Source organism: Rattus rattus, chromosome 13 (genome assembly GCF_011064425.1).
Source record: "Rattus rattus isolate New Zealand chromosome 13, Rrattus_CSIRO_v1, whole genome shotgun sequence".
NCBI classification, from domain to species: Eukaryota; Metazoa; Chordata; class Mammalia; order Rodentia; family Muridae; genus Rattus; species Rattus rattus.
In genome coordinates, this window is record NC_046166.1 from 52,853,885 (window position 1) to 52,876,881 (window position 22,997).

General features: G+C 44.8%; 1 protein-coding gene across 1 annotated transcript; it reads right to left on the minus strand.

The window, feature by feature from the left end:
- Positions 1 to 2,766: 2,766 nt before the first annotated feature.
- Saraf (store-operated calcium entry associated regulatory factor) lies at positions 2,767 to 21,208 on the minus strand. Its single transcript, XM_032918862.1, has 6 exons — positions 21,025 to 21,208; positions 13,147 to 13,325; positions 8,344 to 8,743; positions 5,711 to 5,849; positions 4,985 to 5,139; positions 2,767 to 3,533 (listed from the first exon to the last, which is right to left on the minus strand). The coding sequence occupies exons 1-6, from the start codon at positions 21,116 to 21,118 to the stop codon at positions 3,508 to 3,510; spliced, it is 993 nt and encodes a 330-aa protein (XP_032774753.1). The 5' UTR covers positions 21,119 to 21,208; the 3' UTR covers positions 2,767 to 3,507.
- Positions 21,209 to 22,997: the final 1,789 nt, after the last annotated feature.

Below are 22,997 nucleotides of genomic sequence, written 5' to 3' on the forward strand. Positions count from 1 at the left end.
ATACCGCAGCATCCATGTAAGAGCCTCTGGGGAACTACTGAGGCAGGTCTTGGAGAGAGAGAGTTCTAGTAACTTCTACTTGGCTTCTCTTACTCTAAGAGCCCCCATTCCACAGGTCAGGGAACCTAAGTGATGATTCTTCCAGTTTCTCCCTATGCCTTATCACTTAGACTTGAAGAAATTACAGGATAGATGTTCTGTGAAAGAAACTCACCAAGATTCTCTGCATGGGAGCTTCTTTGGTTACCTAATGTCAACAAGCCCTTACTCAGTGGCAAGTATATCACAACAATGGTCGGGAATTCATGTCAGTTCAGAGATGATGTCTAGCAATCTTCTAAACATCTGGCTATTTCTTTCTTCAGTGCATACTCACCTGAGTCAACAGCCATAGGTCCTTCTGGAAGACTAGGAGAAAGTTAAACAAACATTTAGCAGGCCAGCAGGCCTCTTACTCAGGCAGATCATTGCAGTTTGGATATGCACTGTGTTAAAGGCTCATGTGTTGAAGCATTTGTCTAATGCAGCAGTGTTCAGAGGTAGGTGGTGGGCTCATAAGGGCTCTGACCTCATTAATAGATTAATCCCTTGATGATCCATGGCACAAAAACACTGCTGAGAGGAGGCAGAAAAAAACAAGGTTGGGCTTCGCTGGAGGAAGAAACATGCCACTAGTGGTGCCCTGGAAGGGATGCATCTTGCCCTCATCACCTTCACCTCTTTCTCCTCCCTGCTTGTAGGTTACCAGGTATGACCAGCTGTGCTCCACCTCACCTTCTGCTATAATATTCTATCTTACCACCAACTCAAAGAAATGAAACCAGCTCACAGAGGACTGAGAATCTCTGGAACTAGGAAGCAAAAACCATCTCCCGCTTTTGAATTGTCTTTTCAGGTGTCTAACACCATGACAAAGGGTATCCTAACATGGGCTCTACACCTAAGGAGCTCATCGCAGGAAACGATGATCCTGAGGCCAGGACTATGCTTAGCTGAGTTAGGTTACATTTCTATTTAGTCAACCTAGAACTTCTACCTACAACAATCCACTGAGGATCTAGCAGACAGGTCACGTTTTTTCCCAGGTGTCACGATTAACCAGTTACTGTTGCAGGTCTCTAAGACAACTGCAGCTTTGGTTCTCTAAGAAAGTAGTCAGGCCATATTGCCTTTGAGACTGTCAACAACTGAACCCTTTTTAACCTCAGGGTCACATTTGCTCTATGATATCTAGAGACTCTGTGATGGGAGATGATTCTCAGAGTACTATCTGACCTACAAAAGATAACCAATGCAATTTTAGGGTCTCCCTCATAATTCTGATCACATGCAACTTATGTGTTCAAGAAAAATTTAGTAAAACTAAATTTTACTGTGTGAACATCATAGACTTAAACATAATATATAACCCATTACACCTCTAAGCTGTGTGCCTGTGTACAGACATTGATCCTACCAAGGATATCACAGCAACTGCATTTCAGTAACAGTATTTACAATACACGTGTTATATTTTTAGACAAACTACACATGCTAACACCATCACCACCATAAGATTAATGGGTGTCCTGTAACACTATAACAGTTAGAGCCATCACTAGGCCAAAAGAAACTTTCATCTCCATTATAACCTGATAGGAGCAGAGTCATACGTGAGTGAACTGTTTTCTCTGGACTCTCCCAAGGTGGGTGGCTTATATGTCAAGTCCATTCTAAAATGCTATTCTCCTAAATATGGTGGCTCCTAGTGTGCAGTCTCTTTTCCATGGGTCACATATTGTACCCTTTAGTGCCTCCTAGAATATGGGTCTAGTAGTTATAGGTCTAGGTGAGGCAGAGGGCAGGAGTAGCTCCTGAGGAGACTCAGCAGTATTTGCAGGAAAACCTCTGACCGCATGGCCTCCAGGCATAGGAGCAGTTTCTTCTCAGAGGTAGAGCTGTTGCTACTGACAAGGAAGACACATCAGAATTTAGGGCTTTCAATCCTTGGCTTTACGGAGATCGTTATCTCCATTTATCTCCATTTCTATTTATCAGAACTACATCCTCTCCAACCTTGGTCTTCAACTATGAATAAAAAAGTCCTTGGTGAGTTGGGATACTTGAAGACTTAAAAAGCTTTTTTTTTTTTTTTTTTTTTTTAAGCAGAGACCCTCATCCACTCCCATGTATTATTAAAAGATGTGTGTGGGGCGGGGGGAGAATATGAGTGAATGTTGGGTATGCTGGTACCCTCAGAGGTCAGATCTCCGGGAGCAGGAGTTAGAAGCAGATGTGATTTGTACTGGGAACCAAACTCTTCACCTGAGCTCCCTCTCCACCCCCATAAGGTTTGGTTTTGTTTTGTTTTGTTAGAGACAGGGTCTCTCACTGTATAACCTTGGCTGACTTCCAATTCAGAGGGATCCTCCTGCCTCTGCCTCCTGAGTGCTGGGCTTAAAGGCATGTACTGCTACTCTTAGCCTAAGTTTTGCCTCATTTTCGCAATTTAAAATAATTTAGCATGTGTCTGTGTGTGAGCATGCACACCACGTGAGTGAGGCTTCCTTGGAGACTGGAGACAACCACGATCCCTAGAACCAGAGTATAGGCCAGTGTGAGCTGCCCGACAGGTGCTGGGAACCAAGCCCGGGTCACCTAGAGGAGCTGTACAAGCTCTTAACCAGGGCACCATCACTCAAGTCCCAGAAGTGGGTGCCTGTGTGAGATGAGGAAACCGCACACAAAACATGCCTCAGCTCCTACAAAGAACAAGAATACCTCCTGTTTTGTTTTGTTTTGTTTTAATTTATTGTCATATTAATGTAAGGCAGAAACAAAATGTCACAAAAACATCTGACAGTTTAAGACTCCACAGAGAACTCCATGCTTTTTGCTACCGAGAGACTGAAGCATCTGAATGTTACCACCTGAAAACTGAAAAGTCTAGCAATTTCAAGCCTTCTGTGAGCAGTCATTTACTTTCTACCCTTTCCTGCAAAAGGTCAGGATCATTCACCAGATGCTGAGCAACACAGCAGGAGGGGTCCGAGCTCTAAAGATCAAGCGATTGGAACCCACAAATCCGCATAATTAGTAGTCAGTGCTGGCTTAAATGTCTGAAGAACAGCAAGCACAATGCTGTAATATCCAGTAGAGGAGGCACTGCTGTTTCTACGAGGGAATGAGTCATCATCCAAAGCCACCTCAGCTTAGGCTGTCTGGGCTCAGTCTCAGGAGGAGGGTGCTCCACTCTCAGTGCTGCCTCTGGTACAGAGGCCTTAGAAACAAGCATGACAATTTCAGCACTCCACAGCAGCCATCACTCTGAACTGCATGTTACATTAGCATACAAAATGTAAGTATTCTGTCACATATCAACCCTTGGCCACAAACAACAGGACACAAAACGCTATACAAGGACCAAACACCACACGACTTTTGGATATTCCCATTATCCCGGTGTTAAAGAGATGGTGATGACAAATCAAAAACTTTGCATCCAGTGCTTGCCTCCCACTTCCTATTTTACCGTCTTCTGGTGCCGCCATATCCTAGGACAAGAAAAACAAAGTCTACATCAGCTTTTCAAAATATATGCAAATTGCTTATAAAGTTTCAGAAGTTTTATGTGTTTCTTGTCAGAAAACGAGAAAGAAAGCTATGAGGGAAAGCTACAACATGGGACAAGACAGCATGGGACAGATCCTCCTGGTCATCAAATCCATAACCTCACACACCATTGCTGTCAGGAAATCCAAGAAGTGCTCCACTGTAAGCTAGCTAACAAGCAAGCCACATGCCACCATGCAAATAATAACCATGAATATGAAAGTCTAAGCCCAAAAATGTAGAAAGGGCAATGGACCATACAGCATGTCCTGCTGACCCACCACTCAAACTCACAGGTAAACGGAAGAAATGGGGGGTCATGGACTTGTAATGGTTTAAAATGTTACTTGAATAGCACCCAGCAGCCATCGGCCCACATACTCCATAACGAAGAGGCTGTCAATAGTTTGGAACATCGCTGAGCCTACCTGTCAGTGTGGAGGGTATGTACCTGTTGCTGAAACACAGCTGCCTGTCTCTAAGTTCCGCAGCCACAGACTCAACCAACTAAAGTTTGAATATAGTTTTTAAAGATGCACCTATAGTGTACACATACCTGTTTTCCTTGCCATCCCCTAAACATTGGTGTAAGGGGGACAATGTGTGCACTGTCTGAGGACCGTAGGTTTTTCAGAGATGGTGTAGAACACCTGGGAGAGCACGCTTCCTAGTGACATGCAACTACAGGCCATCTCCATGTAAGGGACTTGAGCACCCACATGCTTTGGTGTGTGTGGGAACCCATTTAGAGGAGGGCTGCATCTGACAGTGTGATTGCTGGGCCCTAGGGATGCTTGGGTTCAACGTTAGTAGGTAAAAAGTAGTTATTTCATATGTATCCAAACCAGCACTAAGAACTCTACTTTTATACTTTTTAAGCAATTTTTGTCTGTTTCCATGAATTTCATGAATTATTCATTGCTCTGTGCCTTCCTTCTGAAGTAGGACAAACAATTCGGGGAGATATGCAAATGCCTTGTTTCCCACCACCTCTAACAGTGGATGTTTTGTTGTTTTTTATATTTTATCTTTGCTTTCTATAAATCACCCTCTTCACTCTTTAGAGTGATATTATAATCATACCTCGACATTTTTCAAGTGGAACTCAATCTATTTTTATAATCCTACTGAATTTGAAAGGTCCTCGCTTAGAGCTTAATGGATTCTAGAGTTAGCCATTTGTAGACACTAACATCTGGGAAGGCTTGATTTCAAAGCCACTTTTAGGAAATATTTAAGGCGTGAAGAAGACTGACTCTGAAACTCAGTCTGTTAACTGTGCTACTGACATTTTCATAGGCACAGGGGTAAAACCAGGACTCCTCACACACGGGCGTCCTTGGGACTGAGGCGTGTGTGCTCTCTGCTACACAGCAGGATCGTCTCCACTTACCTGACGTTGTTCTGGTCCTCGATTCTGTATTGGAGGATGGAGAATAGCGCCCTGCGCCTCCGCCCAGGGGTGAGTAGGCCCGACTGTTCCAGGCGCCAGAGTAGGAAGAAGGGTAGGATGGATGGTACCACGAGCCTGAGAAAGGGGTCGCCGCCCTTAAAGACACAAAAGGCAGCTGTCTTCTTTTCCCACCAGAATTTTAAACTACTTCCTGGTTTCTAAATCATCAGAAACCAGCATCTTTATCAAGTATTTTTCCCTGCATGTTCTGATATGTGAGGGTTACTGTGACTCGGATTTAGTCTACTTCTGCCAGTTACAGCAAGTGCTGTGGGGACAGAAAGTGACAGGAAGTAAGTCTTCCTCCTTTCTGAATTTCCCAAGCAAAGCCTGAGTGCAGAGCACCACACAGCCCAGCCCAGGCTCTTCCCCAGAGCCCCCTCTATCACTCTACCCAGAGACTGCCCCACCCTCCCCATTGCTGTGGCCTCCTCTGCCTTCTTCCTTGCTCTCTATCACAGAGGACAGCATAGGAAAGAAGACAGTGAGGGAAAACAATAGACATAATACTGACCAAAGCACACCACAGCCCTGTTCCTTCCCCTCTGTGCAGAAAAACCATCACGTGTAATAGGGAGAGATCACCATCACCCTTTTCCCTTGCAGAGCCAGATTCACACTAAGCAAAGGCAGGAGCTAAGGTGGCTGAGACGAGTGCAAACCTACCTGTTACTGCCAAATAAATACCCGAGCAGTCCTCCAGCGCCCAGGCCGGACCAGAAGCCCGGCCCTGAACTGGCATAGCTCTGGCCTTCAAAGGCACTCCCGAAGCCAGAGCTTGCACCATAGCTAGTGCTCTGTGGTCCTTAAAACAGAACACACATTATTAGATGAAGGGCCTTCGTACACACGGCACTTCATTATGTCATCTATTTCTCTCTTTCATCTCCAGTACTATTTACTAATAATGTTCACCCCTCAACTCATGAACAGGCTGAACTCAGAAGGGGTGTTTATAAAATATTGGCTTATGTGCCAAGAACACAAGTCCCACAGGCAGAAAGGGAGAGAGAGGTTTTTTTTAAGAACTTGCAAGGACAGTCTTCCTATGGGATTATCTCCCTTATTCAAGATCAGCCTCTAGAAGATGCAATGCCCCTTTCAGTCTTCCTTCCTATGCTGTGAAGCTCTGTAAGAACTCAGGTGAGAGCTGTACCTGAGTCTCTAATGGAAAAAGGCAGTCTGTCATTTATCAGTCATGGTGTCAGACTACACACATCGCCTTCTGCTTAGAGGACAGAGTAAACACCTAGGAAAGTGTGCCAATCTTACAAACACTTATGAAACAACAAGCTTGTTGTATGTTCCCTCCATGTAACCACCACTCACATCAATAAGTCATTTTAGCCCCTCAGACAGCTTGTGACAATGCTTAATACACACCCGTTGTATGCTATCTGAGATGCACAGTACTCAGCCTTCCTATGCTTTAATTCTGTCCATTCAGGGGCCATGCCTGCTCAGCTCCCACAGAAGTCAGAAGAGGGCACTGGATACTCCCAAGACTACATTATTTTAATTGTGAGCTGCCATGTGTGTGGCAGAAATCAAACCTAGGTCTTCTGTGAGAGCAGGAAGTACTCCTAACCACTGAGCCAACTCTTCAAGCCCTGGATATCCTCTTACTATAAAATGGATATCCTCTGCCCAATTTTAGATTAGTACACATATCTATTTGGGGTGTACACAGCAGCATAGCATGTGCGGTCAGACGACAACCTGTGAGTATCAATTCTCTCCTTCCACCACCTGGTCTGGAAGATCAAATTCAGGGTCACCAGGCTTGGAGGCAAGCACCCTACTCACTGAGCCATTTAGCTGGCCCTCTCTGGCCAGTTCTAAAGAGTTGGTCTTTTCTCAGACTATGGATGTCTTTATAGCGTCTAGACTCAAGTTGTTCGTCGGCAGTGTGTCTTTTTGTTTGTGAGCCTTTCTCCGTCTCTCTCCAGCCCAGACTTTACAAAGTCTTTATCCTGCCTTTTTCATTTCTTAGGACTGTTTTCTGACAAACAGATATTCTTTTTTTTTTTTTGGTTCTTTTTTTTTGGAGCTGGGGACCCAACCAGGGCCTTTTGCGCTTCCTAGGCAAGCGCTCTACCACTGAGCTAAATCCCCAACCCCAACAGATATTCTTTAACTAAGTGAATCTGGTTTACCTACCCTCTTCTTTGGCAGCTAGTACTTATTGTGCTATTAAAGAAATCTTTAGGGGTTGGGGATTTAGCTCAATGGTTAGAGTGTTGCCTAGGGAAGCGCAAGGCCCTGGGTTCGGGTCCCCCAGCTCTGAAAAAAAAAGAAAAAAAAAAAAAAAAAAAAAGAAAAGAACTCTTTATCTAGCTAGGTGCGGTGGCACACGCCTTTAATCCCAGGACTTGGAAAGCAGAGGCAGATGGACTTCTGTGAGTTTGCCAGCCTGGTCTACAGAAAAAAGTTTCAAGACAACCAGGACTACAGAGTGAGACCTTCTCTCTCTCTCTCTCTCTCTCTCTCTCTCTCTCTCTCACACACACACACACACACACACACACACACACACACACACACACGCACACACACACACATACTCTCATGTAAAAACTTTACCTACATTTTTCTATTTCTTTCTAGTAAGTTGTTTTCTTTTATAGGAAGTTCTCTAACATTTAATGAGTTAATTTTGTGTACAGTATGAAGTAGAAGTCAAAATAATGCCTATTAACTAATAGTTGCAGCTAAAATGATGACCTACAATTTACCAGGCATCCTTAGTAGCACACTCTTACAAACAGACAGGAACCAGTGACCTGTGTGACCTATGCTCGGTAGAGTGCAACCCTGATGATTTTGAGTTCAAGCCCCACATAAAACCCAGATAAAGATAGAAGGACTATCCATGGTCATCCTCTGACCTCCACATCAGCACCACACACACCCTCCACCCCCCCCCACACATATAATGCACATACATAATAATATTTACTTTTAAATTTTTCTTTAAAAAAAGAAGGGCTGGAAAGTCAGCTCACTGGCCGAGAGCACCTCCGCTCTCGCAGAGGGCCCGTGTTGGGCTCTAAGACCTATAGAGACAGCTGAATAAAACTACCTGCAACTCCAGCCCCAGGGGATCTGACACCGGCTTCTGCCCTCCATAAATGTGTGAAGACACTTCTTTTAATCTTTTTTGAAAAAAGAACAGATTGTTTTACTCCAGTAGGTCAACAACATTGTGTTTCCAAGGCAGTAAGCCTCCTCTTCAAAACCAGGCACAAGACTCGCCTGCTCACATGTGCCCATGTGTGCCCCTGAGCGGAGACGTATACCTGTGAAGTTGGACTTAAAGCCCGGGGGAGGCGCTCCTGCAGTGCCGGCAAACCTCCGAGAGTGCTGTGAGTATGGTGGGTGCTCAGAATACGGTGGAGGCGAGCCCTGGCCATCGCTGAGGAACAGCTTGTAAACCACGAAGGCAAGAACAAACAGTACTGCAACGGTAAGCAAGCCACAGGAGTCCACCGAGGACAACTTGTGGTAATAATCAGAGAGGCTTCGGTATTTCCCAGACTCCTTCAGTTTGCTCAGGCCCAGTTCTGTGTAATCTAAGTTATACTCCAAGCCGCAGGAACCCCTGAGAATATACTGGTCTTCAGAGGAGTCGTAGCCTTCACAGCTCACCACAGTTTTGCCAAATTTGTACGCAATATCTAAGTCGGTCTTGCATTCCCACTGTGAAAGAAAGAGAGATAGCCACTGAGAACCAAAAGACTCTTTTCCTTCACTACACACCACGTGGATTATGCAACTGTCACAAATTTGCAAAACAAAGCAAGAGGATGATCTACAGGTGAGAGAGTGCGGAGGAGACAAACTCGGAGCCTCAAAGACCGTGAGTGCGTGCTTCTTCTGCTGGTGGTGGGTACATGGGCAGTCACTTTGCTGCTCGCCCTTATTCCCCAGATGGTACACTACACAGTCTTCTGTACATGCTTGGGGGAGGGGGGTGCAGTTTTGCAGACAGGATTTCTCTGTGGAGCCCTGGCTGTCCTGGACCTACTTTGTAGACCAGACTGGCCTTAAACTCAGAGATTAAAGGTCTGCGCCACCATAGCCAGCATACGTGGTGATCTGAATACGTATGGCCCCTAGAGACTCATGTATGTGAAAGCCTGGCACATCGGGACTGGCACTAGGAGGAGGTGTGGGCTTATTGGAGGAAGTGTGTCACTATGGGGGTGGGCTTTGAGGTCTCCTATGCTCAAGCTACGCCCAGTGTGGCAGAGTCTCTGCTGCCTGCAGATAACGATGTAGAACTCTCAGCTCCTCTGGCACCAAGTCTGCCTACACCGTGTGATGCTTCCACCATAATGATACTGGACTAAACCTCTGAAACTGTAAGCTAGCCCCAAATTAAATGCTTTCCTTTATAAGAGTTGCCATGGTTATGGTGTCTGTTCACAGTGACTAAGACAATACATGCTAGTTTTTCCACACTTTATAAACCAAAGGCAAATCTTCAAACTATGCTTGCCACTGTTGTCAAAGGTATGTCCTGTACAGCTAGATTGTTTAGATGTTAAACATTAAAGAATCAGGATCAGGGAAGAACCCCTAATTGATTATCTAATACCACGTGGTAAGCTCTAATAATATACATGCTTGCAAAACTAAGTGGACTCAGTGCATTGTATTTATAAATTATATATATATATATATCATTGTGTAATATTATTGTATATTATTGTATAATAATAACAACTAAAGGGAAAAGGCCATGAATTCAAGGGGAGTATGCAAGAGGACTCAGAGAGGAAAGGGAGGGGAAATGACGCATATACAGAGAAATGAGTTTAAATCAGCATCAGATATAGAAGAGCTAACAGCTGCATACGGCTGGTCACCTTCTATGAAACAAAATTTTCCATACGCATTTTCTTTTCTTTTCTTTTCCTTTTTTTTTTTTTCTTTTTTTTTGGGGCTGGGGATCGAACCCAGGACCTTGCGCTTCCTAGGCAAGCGCTCTACCACTGAGCCAAATCCCCAACCCCTCCATACGCATTTTCTAAAAGCCATGGACTGACTTCACAGGGGCTAACCCTACATAATCTTCTTTAGCATTTTTAAAATAATATTTAGTAAACTCCAAAAAAAGTCTGTGATGGTTTGCATATGCTTGGCCCAGGGAGTGGCACTATTAGAAGGTGTGGCCTTGTTGGAGGAAGTGTGTCACTATGGGGGTGACTTGGGGACCCTCTTCCTAGCTGCCTGAGGGTGCTCAGCCTGTTTCTGGCTTCCTTCAGATGAAGATGTAGAACTCTCAGTTCTGCCTGCACCATGCCTGTCTGGATGCTGCCATGCTCCTGCCTTGATGATAATGGACTGAACCTCTGAACCTGTAATCCAGCCCCAATTAAATGTTGTCCTTGTAAGAGTTGCCATGGTCATGGTGTCTGTTCACAGCAATAAAACCCTAACTAAGACAGAGTCCATAATGCTTAAATTTTAGGGGGGGGGGGGGGAAGACCTAGAGAAATCAGGGTTTTCAGGCAGACATGACAGCCCAAGTTTATAAGGCCAATAGGAGGCTGAAGTGCAAGGTCAGCCAAGGCTGCACCCGGCTTCAGACTAGCCAGGAACACAGAAATATCTCTCCTCAAAATTAAACAAAACTAAGACCGGATTGTAACTCAGAGCTGAGCATGTACAACATCGAGGGTTTGAAATACAGCACCATCTAAGTAAACAAGCCGGGCAAGTTTCAATTCTTTAAACTCACCCTCACAATGTTTAGAGGTAGAAGCTAGGCAAGTGTAACTGGTTCTGCTGCCTTTTTGTTAGGTTTTGTTCAATTATGTTTCTCTTTCAAGTTCAGGTGCACTGCTTTACTGTTTATAATAAATAGGTTTGCTGAGGTGTGACTCACAATTCACCTAGTTGTACAACCATTGCTATAACCAACTTTAAAATCTAATCGTCAGGGGTTGGGGATTTAGCTCAGTGGTAGAGCGCTTGCCTAGCAAGCACAAGGCCCTGGGTTCGGTCCTCAGCTCCAGAAAAAAAAAAAAAAAAAAAAAAAAGAAAAAATCTAATTGTCAACCCCAAAGAAACCTGAAACCCGTATAGAGCTGCCCGTTTCCCCTCCCAGCTCCCCCGCTAACTGTCTGCTTTATCTACCCTACCCAGACACTTCCTGGGGGGAGACTCACAGGTCTCTGTAACTGTTTCTCTCTTTCAGCAGAGCATGTTCAAGGCTCACGCATGTTACGGTATCAAGCAGCACTGTGTCCTGCTCAATGACTTAAACAACACTCTGTGTTATGAATGGACCACACTGTACTGTTCATTGGCAAAGGGCATTCGGGCTGTTTCTGTTTTTTTTTTTTTTGGTTCTTTTTTTCGGAGCTGGGGACCGAACCCAGGGCCTTGCGCTTCCTAGGCAAGCGCTCTACCACTGAGCTAAATCCCCAACCCCTGGCTGTTTCTGTTTTAGCTATTTGAATATTCCCGCAAGTATCTTCATAGATCTGGGGAAGAAATATGTCTTAACTTCTCTTGTATATATTCCTAGGAGAGGCATCTTTCTTTTTCAAGACAGGGTTTCACTATGTAGCCCTGACTGTCCTGGAACTTACTATGTAGACCAGGCTAGCCTCCAACTCAGAAATAGGCCTGCCTCTGCCTCCTGAGTGCTGGGATTAAAGGCGTTGACACCAAGCCCAGCTTTGTGGCATCTTTCTTAATACTTCTTTCAAGCCTAAATGTGTTTTATTTACATAATACAACTTTTTTCTTTTTGTTGCTGTTATTACTGTACTATGTATTAATTTTATTTGGAAAATGATTTCTGAATTTGCTGGCATAAGTAAACAGGACAAGCTGACTCTCCAATAGTATTCACTAGAGTGGTTTCTGAGTCCTGCACTCAATTTACAGTACTTCTAGTAAACATGAGCCAACCCAGGAGAGGCTCTCCCCCATACAGCACCTATGTGCTCTCCCTAATACAGCACCTGTGTGTGTGCTCTCCCTAATACAGCACCTATGTGCTCTCCCTAATACAGCACCTATGTGCTCTCCCTAATACAGCACCTATGTGCTCTCCCTAATAAAGCACCTATGTGCTCTCCCTAATAAAGCACCTATGTGCTCTCCCCTAATACAGCACCTATGTGCTCTCCCTAATCAGCACCTATGTGCTCTCCCCTAATACAGCACCTATGTGCTCTTTGAGTCTTCATCAATGTCTACAGCTAAACACACCTTAACACCACTTTGTTGGTATGGACCAAGCATTTATTTTCTCTCCCCTTCTAGATGAGCTTTTGCTATCCTGTTCAAGCTGTAATGATACATTTAATATGAGCAGAAGGGGCTCTACACAACATTAGCACCACCATTCCCCACCACGACTGTGAACTAATTTGCAATATATGTGAGACATCTGCATTAGCTAGGAGATTCTACTTAAGTGATGATGGGAGGAGGGGCCTGTGAAGCCATTGTCACCAGCCAACATGAGACCAGGCATGGTGGCACACACCTTTAATCCCAAGCCTTGGGAAGAAGCCGCAAGGAAATCACTGAGTTTGAGGTCAGCCTGATCCACTCAGCCAATTCCAGGCCACCCGGCCTACACAGTGAGACCAATCCTGTCTTAACCTCCATGTTGGAGGGAGGCTGATCAGGACACAGGCTCAAGTCCTAACTACAGGTGACAAATTCCATCCTGCAGCAAAGCCCAGGAAGCTCTGAAAATGAGCATCCGGGCTTCACCTTGTGACATGAATCCACCATAGACTCTGAAACCTGCTGAGCCCCTAAGGAACACTGCCCCTGTCCAGCTGCCTGCAGCTTATATGGTGAGCTCCAGGTTTCTAGCTACCTGAGCTGTGCCCCAGGCTGGGATGAGCATTTGATGATGCAGCTGTCACGGAATCATTCTGAGTCATTCCGGCTCCCGTTAAGTAACCCCTCACCCAAATGCCACAGGCAACCCTAACGAGACTCGCTAGTTCACCAACTTGGGTTTAGTGGTATCCTTCCTTTGATCTGTCACCTATCTGCTCATGTCTCCTGGGAATAGTGTCCCACACCGTGACTGCACTGAGCTGTGCTGACGTAGTGGCTGTTACCTGTACATCGTAGCCATCCCAGCCTTTGTTCTGGCACTGGACCACTTTGGGGGTGTAGGCATCGCACCCCGCTGTGCCTCCAACGCATTTCAACTGTGGGATGGGGTCCAGCCTCCGGGAGGTGGTGTAGCGGTCAGAGTAGAGGGTGAGAGCTTCCACATCCCGCAACAGTATTCGGTCTGAAAGAAGAACACGCATCAAAATGAGTACCCGTGATGCAAGCGTGACTACCCCAAAGGCAGGAGGAGGACAGGCCTCCCTACCTCAAACTAAAACAGAAAGACATCCCAGTGAGCATGTCCAAAGCCAAATGTCTCTCCTGGCTTTGGAGAGAGACGACTCAGAGCCACCCCAACAGCACCCAGGCCCTTCACGCACAATCCAGTGTCCACACTGAAAACCCCACCACTGTGAGCTAGTTGCTTCTCCATCACAAGTTCTGCAGAATTGTTGCTGAAACAGAAGAAAAGCTTAACACAAAACCACTACACAGTAGTACCCATAGTTAATTAAAAACGGTAAAAATACACAGAAATGCCCCTACGTTCAATGAATAGATGTCCACCCACTCGAAAGAAGACAGGCTCTAACCTAGTGTTTTCTGTCATAATTAGAATGCAATCTCTATACTCTTTTATTTTCTACATTCATTTACTGTGTGTGTAGTAGTTGTGCATGTGCACAAGGCAAATGTTGCCTGGGCATGGGAGGGTATGTCAGAGGACAGCTCTAGGGAGTCCATGCTCTCCCTCCACTACTTGGGTCCTGGTATCTAACTCAAATCCATCAGGCTTGGCAGCAAGAGCCTCTATGCACTGAGCCATTTTGCCATCATCACCATCATCATTACCAACATCATCACCATCACCACCACCATCATCACCATCACCACCACCACTATCATCATCATCACCAATATCATCACCACCATCATCACCACCATCACCACCACCACCACCACTATCATCATCATCATTATTCAGGAATTATATAAAACCTATCCTATCCCTCCCCTATCCCACTAGTGCCCTTTATTCCCCAGTTACACCTCCATATTTTTTTATTGGATATTTTTTATTTACATTTCAAATGTTATCCCCTTTCCCGGTTTCCCGTCCATAAACCCCCTATACCCTCCGCCCCCACCTCCACTTTCAGTAATCAGTACACATATACTGTATATCTATAATGTCTAGGGCCTACAGATGAATGATTATCTCCAGTTGTATCCACTTTGCTGCAAATGACATAACTTTATTATGCAAAAAATTGCACTGTGTATATATAAGTTTTTCCTTCCCCATTCATCTGCTGCTAGACACAGGGTTGGTCTCAGAGCTCAGTTACTGTGAACTGTGGGTAACAGGGATGTGCAGGCATCGCTCTGGGATGCTGGCTTGGAGACTTGGAATAAATACCAAGAAGCAACAGAGCTGCATCTTTTTAAAGCTACTGTTGGGCTTTTGGTTTGGTTGAAGGCACCTCCATATTGCCTCCCTATTCTTGTATCTTGTACTAGGTAGGGTAAAGAAAAGAAACCAGGACTCATGCATCCAACTAAACAGAGGGCAAAAACATCCACGCAAACTGGAGATTACAGTGTTCAGCTTTACACAACCTTGAGAAACATAAACCATTACTACATACTAATGTTTGCACACATTAATGTTGACGGATGACTCAAGAGTACGGAAACATGCAGAGAGGTAATCAAACACAAATTCCAGAGAGTATCTCGAGGAGAAAGGGAAGACCCTGAAGAATCTGTGTGCTCCACTGTCAGTATGTGGTGTGTGGAGCTCATCAGAGTCATGGAGAAGCAGGAACACTAAGTCCAACGCCTGAAGGTGGGAGCTGGCACCTTCTGACCTCAAAACTTGGGGGTGGGGATTTAGCTCAGCGGTAAGAGCGCTTGCCTAGCAAGCGCAAGGCCCTGGGTTCGGCCCCCAGCTCCAAAAAAAAAAAAGAAAAAAAAAAAAAAAACTCAAATGTGGGAAGGTGCAGGCCCTTGGTCAGAAAAGGGGCCATCTCAAGGCACAGACTATTCACCAGATAACAGGATGGGAGTTTGGGAAGGGGGCTATGCTAGAAGAGCACAGTCACTACCTCTTTAAAGTATCTATCCAGAGGGAAACCATGGCATTGTCCACCATCAGGGTCTTTAAACCAGCCACCTTAGCCATATCAGACACCAGCCATTTTGACCATTCTACACGGGCATCCCTATATGCAGAAGCAGATATATAAAACGCTTTGCTTTCCCTAGTTTCTTTACTGTATTACAGAGTGAGGGTCACGCTGCCCACAATTCCATCCTAATGTCACCTTTTCCTTTTAAAAGCCAATTTTACTTTCTCCAGCTCCCCATTTCTGTGATATTACAATAGCCTGAAAAATAGTCAGAACATAACAAAAATACACTGTTTAGATCCTTGTTAGAGCAAGTATCACTCTTCAACCTCTCTCCTCAGCACTGTCCGTAAGGGGTTAGCAGGCACCCATACCACTGTCCATGTGTGGAGTCAGAGGGCAGCTTCTGGGAGCTGGTTCTCTGGTTCGGCTCAAACTTATCAGGCTTGTATGACAAGGACCTTTACCTACTGGGCTATGCACTACGCCTGTTCATTTCTTTTTTTTTTTTTTTTTTTTTTTTGGAGCTGGGGACCCAACCCAGGGCCTTGTCCTTGCTAGGCAAGTGCTCTACCACTGAGCTAAATCCCCAACCCCAGGCCTGTTCCTTTCTTAATCATAAGCACGGTCAGTCATTCTGTTAGCAGATACAGATCTCCATTTGCACTTTACAGATCAAATTTAAAATTGGCCTTACAAACTGAAATGCCTGAGAGGCTCAGTGTTGACGGTCATGAGAGGTTAACTGGCTCGAAGCTGCAGGGGCCTTGGTGCCCTCTTCTGTCATCCACCAGCACATACATGCACAGCCACACATACACATAGATCTGGTTTGTGTATATAAAAAGTTAAATATCCAGAACTTGTCTCAAAACAACACAACTGATAACCAGAAGCGAAAGACTGCCCAGCAGGACAAATGGGGAGTGCTGACGGTCATGGAGATCTGATCAGATTTCTTCTGGGGAACAGCTGGGTTCATGGTTGGTTTTCAAAATTCAGCTTCAATAGGATGAAGTGGGAGGAGGAGGCAGGCTCCAGAGTGTCATGTGACTCCAGACATAAAGCTGGAAAACTAACTATGCTAAAAACGGCAGTGCGTAAAACTGTGCAGTGGTTGTCCTGGGTCCTCACAGATGAACGAATCACTCTGGGACTCCCTTCTGCTATGACCCGACCTGACTAAATGCAGCTACATAATTAATTGCACATTGCTCTCATTTGTTTAAATCCAGTTTATTAAAGTATTAACACAGTCTTATTCCAATACTTAGGAAGCAGAAGCAGGAGGATCAGGAGTTCAAGACCAAGGTCTGCTACACACTGAGTTCAAGGCCAGCCTAGGCAACATGAGATCTTATTTCAAAAAAAAAAAAAAAAAAAAAATGGGGTGGGGAGTTTTAAAATTTTTTTGTATCTGTGTTTGAGTATGTACCAGTAACGTGTGGAGGTCAGGGGACGATCTCTGGACACTGTACTCACCTTTCACCCATGTGGGTCCCAGGGATAGAACTTAGGCCGCAAGCACCTTCACCCACTGAGCTATCTCGGTGGTCTACAGCTTTAATAAAGATTTTGGTTACAAAACCTGGCTCATCCTCTTTATATAAATCACAAAACTCTCAAAAACAAAGAAAATAGAGGCTGTGCACTGAGTGTCGATGTTACCTTTCTCAACTTCTGAAATACTTGTTTTCTCTTTTAATTACACTGCATTTTAAAAACAGTGGATCAAATCATAAAAATATGGAAACAAGAAATCACAACACTCAGTGAATATCAAAATTGTACTCACTGTTAAAGTGGCAACCAATTACTTCCCTACTTTAAAGATAGTTACTAAAGATTAAAATTTTAATGCGCAGCCTGATTTCCCAGCAGGAAATGTATGCATAAACAGCCTCCTGCTAAGGGACAGCTCCACTCCATCCTTACAATGCGAGGTAATGATTAAAGCAGGAGAAAGTTTTCACTTTCCTTTTCCAGCCCTTAGGAGACAGATACAGACGAGGAGTAATTAGCGGTAAAACTCTGGTGCGGTGCCAAGATCATTACACAAATTGTTCTCCAGGTGGGCAAAGGGTAACTTCACAAGAAAGATGAGGCCAATTTAACACAGTGATTAGCCATTATGGGAGACACAGAATAAACCAGGATTGCATCACTCATGAAATCGAAAGAATTTACCATCACTAGAATGGTTTGGAGTTTAAGGTCAACCTAGGCCCATGTCTCAAAAAACTAAGAGGGGCTGGAGATTTAGCTCAGTGGTAGAGCACTTGCCTAGCAAGTGCAAGGCCCTGGGTTCGGTCCCCAGCTCCGAAAAAAAAAAGAAAAAAAAAAAACTAAAAGGAAAACAAAACAATCTACAGAGACCCTGTCTCAACCAAAAATAAGAAAATAAGTAAATAAAATATAAATCGTTGAGTTTAATTCTGAAGGTGCAGTCAGCAGTAGCCCTGATGATGCCTAAGGATACTTCTGGCGTTCTCACGTCTTCACTCTTTACTAATCAATGTTTGCTTAAACCTTATCACTGATTAACACTTCAGTCACTATCAAAAGCTGCATCTTCACCACATAGTGTTGACCAGGTCAGCTGCAGACACACAATACCTGACCTAACAACAAAAGTGGAGGTGACGCAACTGATGGTGCAGCCAGACGGCAATCCACCTGCAGCTACACACAAACGACTCCCTCTGAGATAAAGATCTAGGACGGAAACACTTTGGGAGCCCAGGCAGAAGTACCTTGCCAAGGCTGGTGACATACAAAACAAAGTCTAGCGGGTAGGAGAGATGACTGAGCAGTTAAGAGCACACGATGCTCTTCCCGAGGACCTGAGTTCAATTCCCAGCACCCACATCGAGTGGTTTACAACTGCCTGTAACCCCAGCTCCGGAGTTACCTCATGCCTCTGACCTCTGTGGGTACTTGCATTCATGTACACATATCCCACCCACATATAATTAAAATGATAAGAGTAATTCCTTTTTAAAAAATCTAAAATTTCCAAGAACTATTATATTTAAGTTTGCTATACTAAATCCAAATTACTGCCTAATACATAAAAAAACTAAAACAATGAAAATGATCTATGACTTTAAAAGTTACACTATTAATATGCTAAGAGAAATAATGTATACAGGAGGATTTAATAATGCAAAAATACTGAACTAACTTGACATCACCAACTTAACTAAGGCAATAAACTTGTCTGTTCAAAAGTTGTAGTCTTGGGGTTGGGGATTTAGCTCAGTGGTAGAGCGCTTGCCTAGCAAGTGCAAGGCCCTGGGTTAGGTCCCCAGCCCCACCCCACCCCCCCAAAAAAAAAAAAGTTGTAGTCTTCACATTTATTGTAAACCTTAAATATCATTTATTAAAATTGACTGGCAGAAAATTTTAAGAACTACATACACAGGAGTATAATTATCATAACCCAAAGCACCATTCTCTAGAGAGCCTTCAAGTTGAAGAACAAAATACCGCCACCCCCACCCCCACCCCCACCCCCCGCCACACACACCCCCACCCCCCCCCCCACTTCCTACACCAGGCAAAGCACACAAAGAATCCCCTGAACTCCAGACACATAATTCAAAATCTTTTCTCAGGTGTCAGGCTTAAGATAAATGAAAGGCCCCTACACTTGGCAGCATCTCAGGAAACTGATTAACATCAGTCACTCAGGCCAAGTCAGAAGGTTTGCATCCTTATCTGCCCTGGCTGTCTTGGGATTTGCTCTCTATGCGGGCGGGGGGGGGGGGGGGGACGGGGGGGGTGGTGGTATTGGGGGGGGGTATAGCCTTGAACTCAGAGATCCCATGACCTCTACATCCCCAGTGCTAGGATTAAAGGTGTGCCCCTCACTGCCACCCCCAATCCTTATCTGCCCCTTCACACCGCAATCAGAACACCCAAGTTCAAAACCCGTGAGATAATCCAACTCCATTGGCTCTCTCCTGATCTAAGGGGGTCACTGCTCTGGGAACCTACTGGAAAAATCACCTGTCACTGACCTGTTTCCCTCCCACCCACATTTCAGCCTGTTTTCCAAAGGACAGCCCACATGAACTTTCACATTTTACACTCATACCATTTATACCTGCCACTCTTTAGGTTTCTGAAAAACATCACTTTAATAGTGTCTTCTTTCCTAATCAAGGTATTTTTTTTAAGTCCCCTTCTGCCTGCAAACCAGTGTCCATACCTGATTTCACTACTTAACAAGCTGCACTCTCAGCATCCAAGGGACAGAGAGCCTGGGTGGGGAGCAGCTCTCAGCCTTCCTAACCTGGGACCCTTTAATGCAGTTCCTCTTGCAATAGTGACGCCAACCATAAAACTATTTCCATTGCTACTTCGTAACTGTAATTCTGCTACTGTTGTGAGGAGCAATGTAAATATCTGTTTTCCAATGGTGACCCCTGTGAAATGGTGACCCCCCCCCCAAGGGATTGAACCACTGACTTAAAGGAATATTCAAGGAAAAAAATGAAAATGTTTAAGTAATCTTTGAATGGTGCTTTTTTCCCTCCTAGACGCATTATTAAGGGTTTACACAAAGTAAAACAAAACAAAACAAAACAAAACAAAAAAAAAAATCAAGGAGTTGCTTAACTACACCTCAATAATCGATATTCCAACCAGGTACCTTCATAAAACAGTCCCTAAAAGTCTTAAAATGAGGTAGGAACCAATCGTCGAGTTAATGATGCAAAATATTTTGGTGCTTTCCGTTCCAGAACAACAATTTTACAGCAAAAGCAGACTAAGAACCACCAGGAAGTGGTTCACCATTAATTTAAATGTGGTTGTTTTTCTTCTTCTAATTCTCCTGAGTCTGCGTCTCCCAACTCCCCCAGGTTTTAAATGAATTCTAATCAGGTCTCTCACTTCTCACACAACCTTCTAGGATTACTTTAAACAAAGGGTACAGGCAGTTTATTCCAGACAGCGTGGCAAGGCATTCTTATCAAATTAAAGCTCACTCAGTGTGAAATGCAGCTAACCACTTCAGCACGCACAAATAAAGTATCTTACAAAAATAAACCTGTTGCTTAAATTCAAATCCCAGGCATACGCTGCCATTGCTGTATTTTCCATGCCTGACAAGCTTTCCACTTCAAACCCGAATGCCATTTTAATTGTCAGATAGTTTATTTCTACATTTTAATAACACACACACACACACACACACACACACACACACACACACACACACACACGCGGCACCCCGACTAACCAATTCTCATGTATTATCACCTAAAAGTTAAGGAAATGTATTTTAAATTCTCATGTATGGTGAAAAGTATGAAGAAAGCTAGTGTAAACAATAAGTTTGCTTCACTAATTAGAATAAACAGCGGGAATTCAGATTGGCAGTACTGGCCCCTACTCGGGACTCAGACTGCTGGTGGCATGGTAACTACGAGCCATAGTAACAGGCAGCCACGACAACGGTGGGAGATGACGACATCAAATAGCCATGATAACAAGACAAGATACGCAGGTGAGGGGCTAACTTGTTATCAGGACTCAAGGATGCGGCCTATAGTATAAGAAAGGTGGACAATCTGGAAGTCCTGGGACCTGGAGAACTTTTTCGGAACGGATCCGTGCGCCCCGCCCACTCCTAGAGGGCCTCACCAGAAAAGCAAAGCAACCAGGAGGGGACAGACAGGAGAAAACTGGTCAAAAGGGAGTGGTGATGAAGGGGATGGGGACCCGCAGGGCGACACTCACCAGGGTTTTTCCAGCACAGCGCAGGGCCGGCCACCAGCAGAAGCAGCAACAGGCAGCGCACGGCTCTCGGGCGGCCGACAGCAGCCACAGCCATGGCGCTGGGTGAAGACGGCGCTCGGCGGCCCGAGACCCGCGGCGGAAGTGTGCCCGCTGCTACGCAGCGACCCCGAAAACCCACCACCACCTAAGGACGGACTGACAGCAGCACTGCGCGACGGCTCTTCGCCTTGCGCCAGTCTGACGTCACTGCCGCTGCGGCACGTAGCCGTCCGTGATTGGTAGCTTCCGGCCCCACCCCCCGGCGTTACACCCCCTTGTGGGCGGGACCAGACAGGGCGCTGTCGCGTGGGCGGAGTCTAATCCCAGACACCCTCAGACACCTCAGACACCTTCAGATGCCCTAGGTGCCATAGCAAGTGCCTGAATGTTTTGGAAGGTTCGTTCAGTGCGAAGCTTCCAGGGTTTTAGAGCTTAAAAACTTTCTGAAAGGGAAGTCGAGGAAGTAATCTAGTAATACATATATGCAAAATGTCAATAATCTTTCTGAAGGGCGTTATTTTGCGGGTTGGGAACCTAACACCGCCCTGCTTAGGGCTGGTGTTCAATTACCTTGTACTAAAAAGGGAATCAGGCGAGAGGCACCAAAGGAATGACATTGTGATTTCCGAGCATGGAACCTTCTCACAGTTCCTGAAACTTAAAGGCCTTAAGAATGTACAAGAAGCCAAAAGGAGACCATAGTCTATAGATAACCACCACCCAGACAATATGTTTCCCTGTGCTTTGAAGTCTGCTTCAAGTCTGAGTTTCTTGGATGCGGTCATTCAACAAGTACATGTTCAATGCCTAATATAACATAAACTATAAAATAAAACAGCCGCTGTTTTAGCCATGGAAAATAACAAGGTCCTTGTATTCGGAAAACTTTAAGTGACATAGCACAGGACAAAAAAATAATAATAGGAATAAGTTTGTTGTCAAAAATAAAACAAGATAATACACACTCAGAGGCAAATTCTGCAAGGGCCTGGCTGAGGGAATGACTTTGAAGCTGAGGTGTGAATAACAAGGAAAGAACTCATGTTACTAAAAAGTAGAGGTCTAATCTTCACGGTCTGGGGCTTGATGGTTAACATCTCACTCCACCCCCAAACCCCCTTCACCTCATCTCATCCCCCCTTATCCCCATCCCCCATCCCCATACCTATGTTTTGAGAAGCAGTCTTTTTAGAGAAGCACACTTGTCAGGACCTACCAGATAGTACCGTCCTGGGTAGTGTAGATACAATGGAGAATTTTTAAGTTGGAGGCATGAGATAGGCAAACAAGGCCGGTGAAACTAAGTTTCCAAGAAACTAAGGAGAGGAATGGAACCCAGCCATCTTAAAATCCCAAATAATACAGAATTCTGTCCTTCATTGGTTGATTTGGAGGTGAATGTTAAGTGGAACCCAGCCATCTTAAAATCCCAAATAATACAGAATTCTGTCCTTCATTGGTTGATTTGGAGGTGAATGTTAAGTGTCCAAGCAAGCAGGCCAAGTAGTCAAGAGATAGCCGCACTCGAAGTTCAAAGCTAATGTAAAGTCTGGCCGTTATTGATGCCATAGAAACAGGCAGGTGGGCATAAAATTTCAACAAGGCAAAGAGAAGGGGAGGACCAAGCTCTGGGATTAAACGGCTGTTTCTGTTCTGAGTGGATGATCCTAGAAATACTTTGAAAAGAGATCTCTGGTAAAGAAAGCAAGCAAGGAGAACAGAGGGGTGACTGTACAGATAAAGACCCTTTTGCCCTTATGTACTGGTTGTTGTTGGTTTGGCAGTGGGGGAATGTTTGTCAACTTGACGTAAAAGCTAAAGTCATCAGGAAGAGGGAATGTCATCAGACCGGTCGGTAGACAAGTCTGTAGGAACATTTTCTTGATTAATAGTTGATGGAAGTGCCCAGCTCCCTCAGAGTCATGCCAGAACTG

Bases quoted from the DNA above. Each gene is read 5' to 3' on its own strand.
- Saraf (XM_032918862.1), bottom strand. From the start codon at position 21,118: ATGGCTGTGGCTGCTGTCGGCCGCCCGAGAGCCGTGCGCTGCCTGTTG. The intron at 13,326-21,024 runs GTGAGTGTCGCC...TTCTTCTTTCAG, and splicing joins GCTGTGCTGGAAAAACCCTG to ACCGAATACTGTTGCGGGAT. The intron at 8,744-13,146 runs GTAACAGCCACT...TTTCTTTCACAG, and splicing joins GGGATGGCTACGATGTACAG to TGGGAATGCAAGACCGACTT.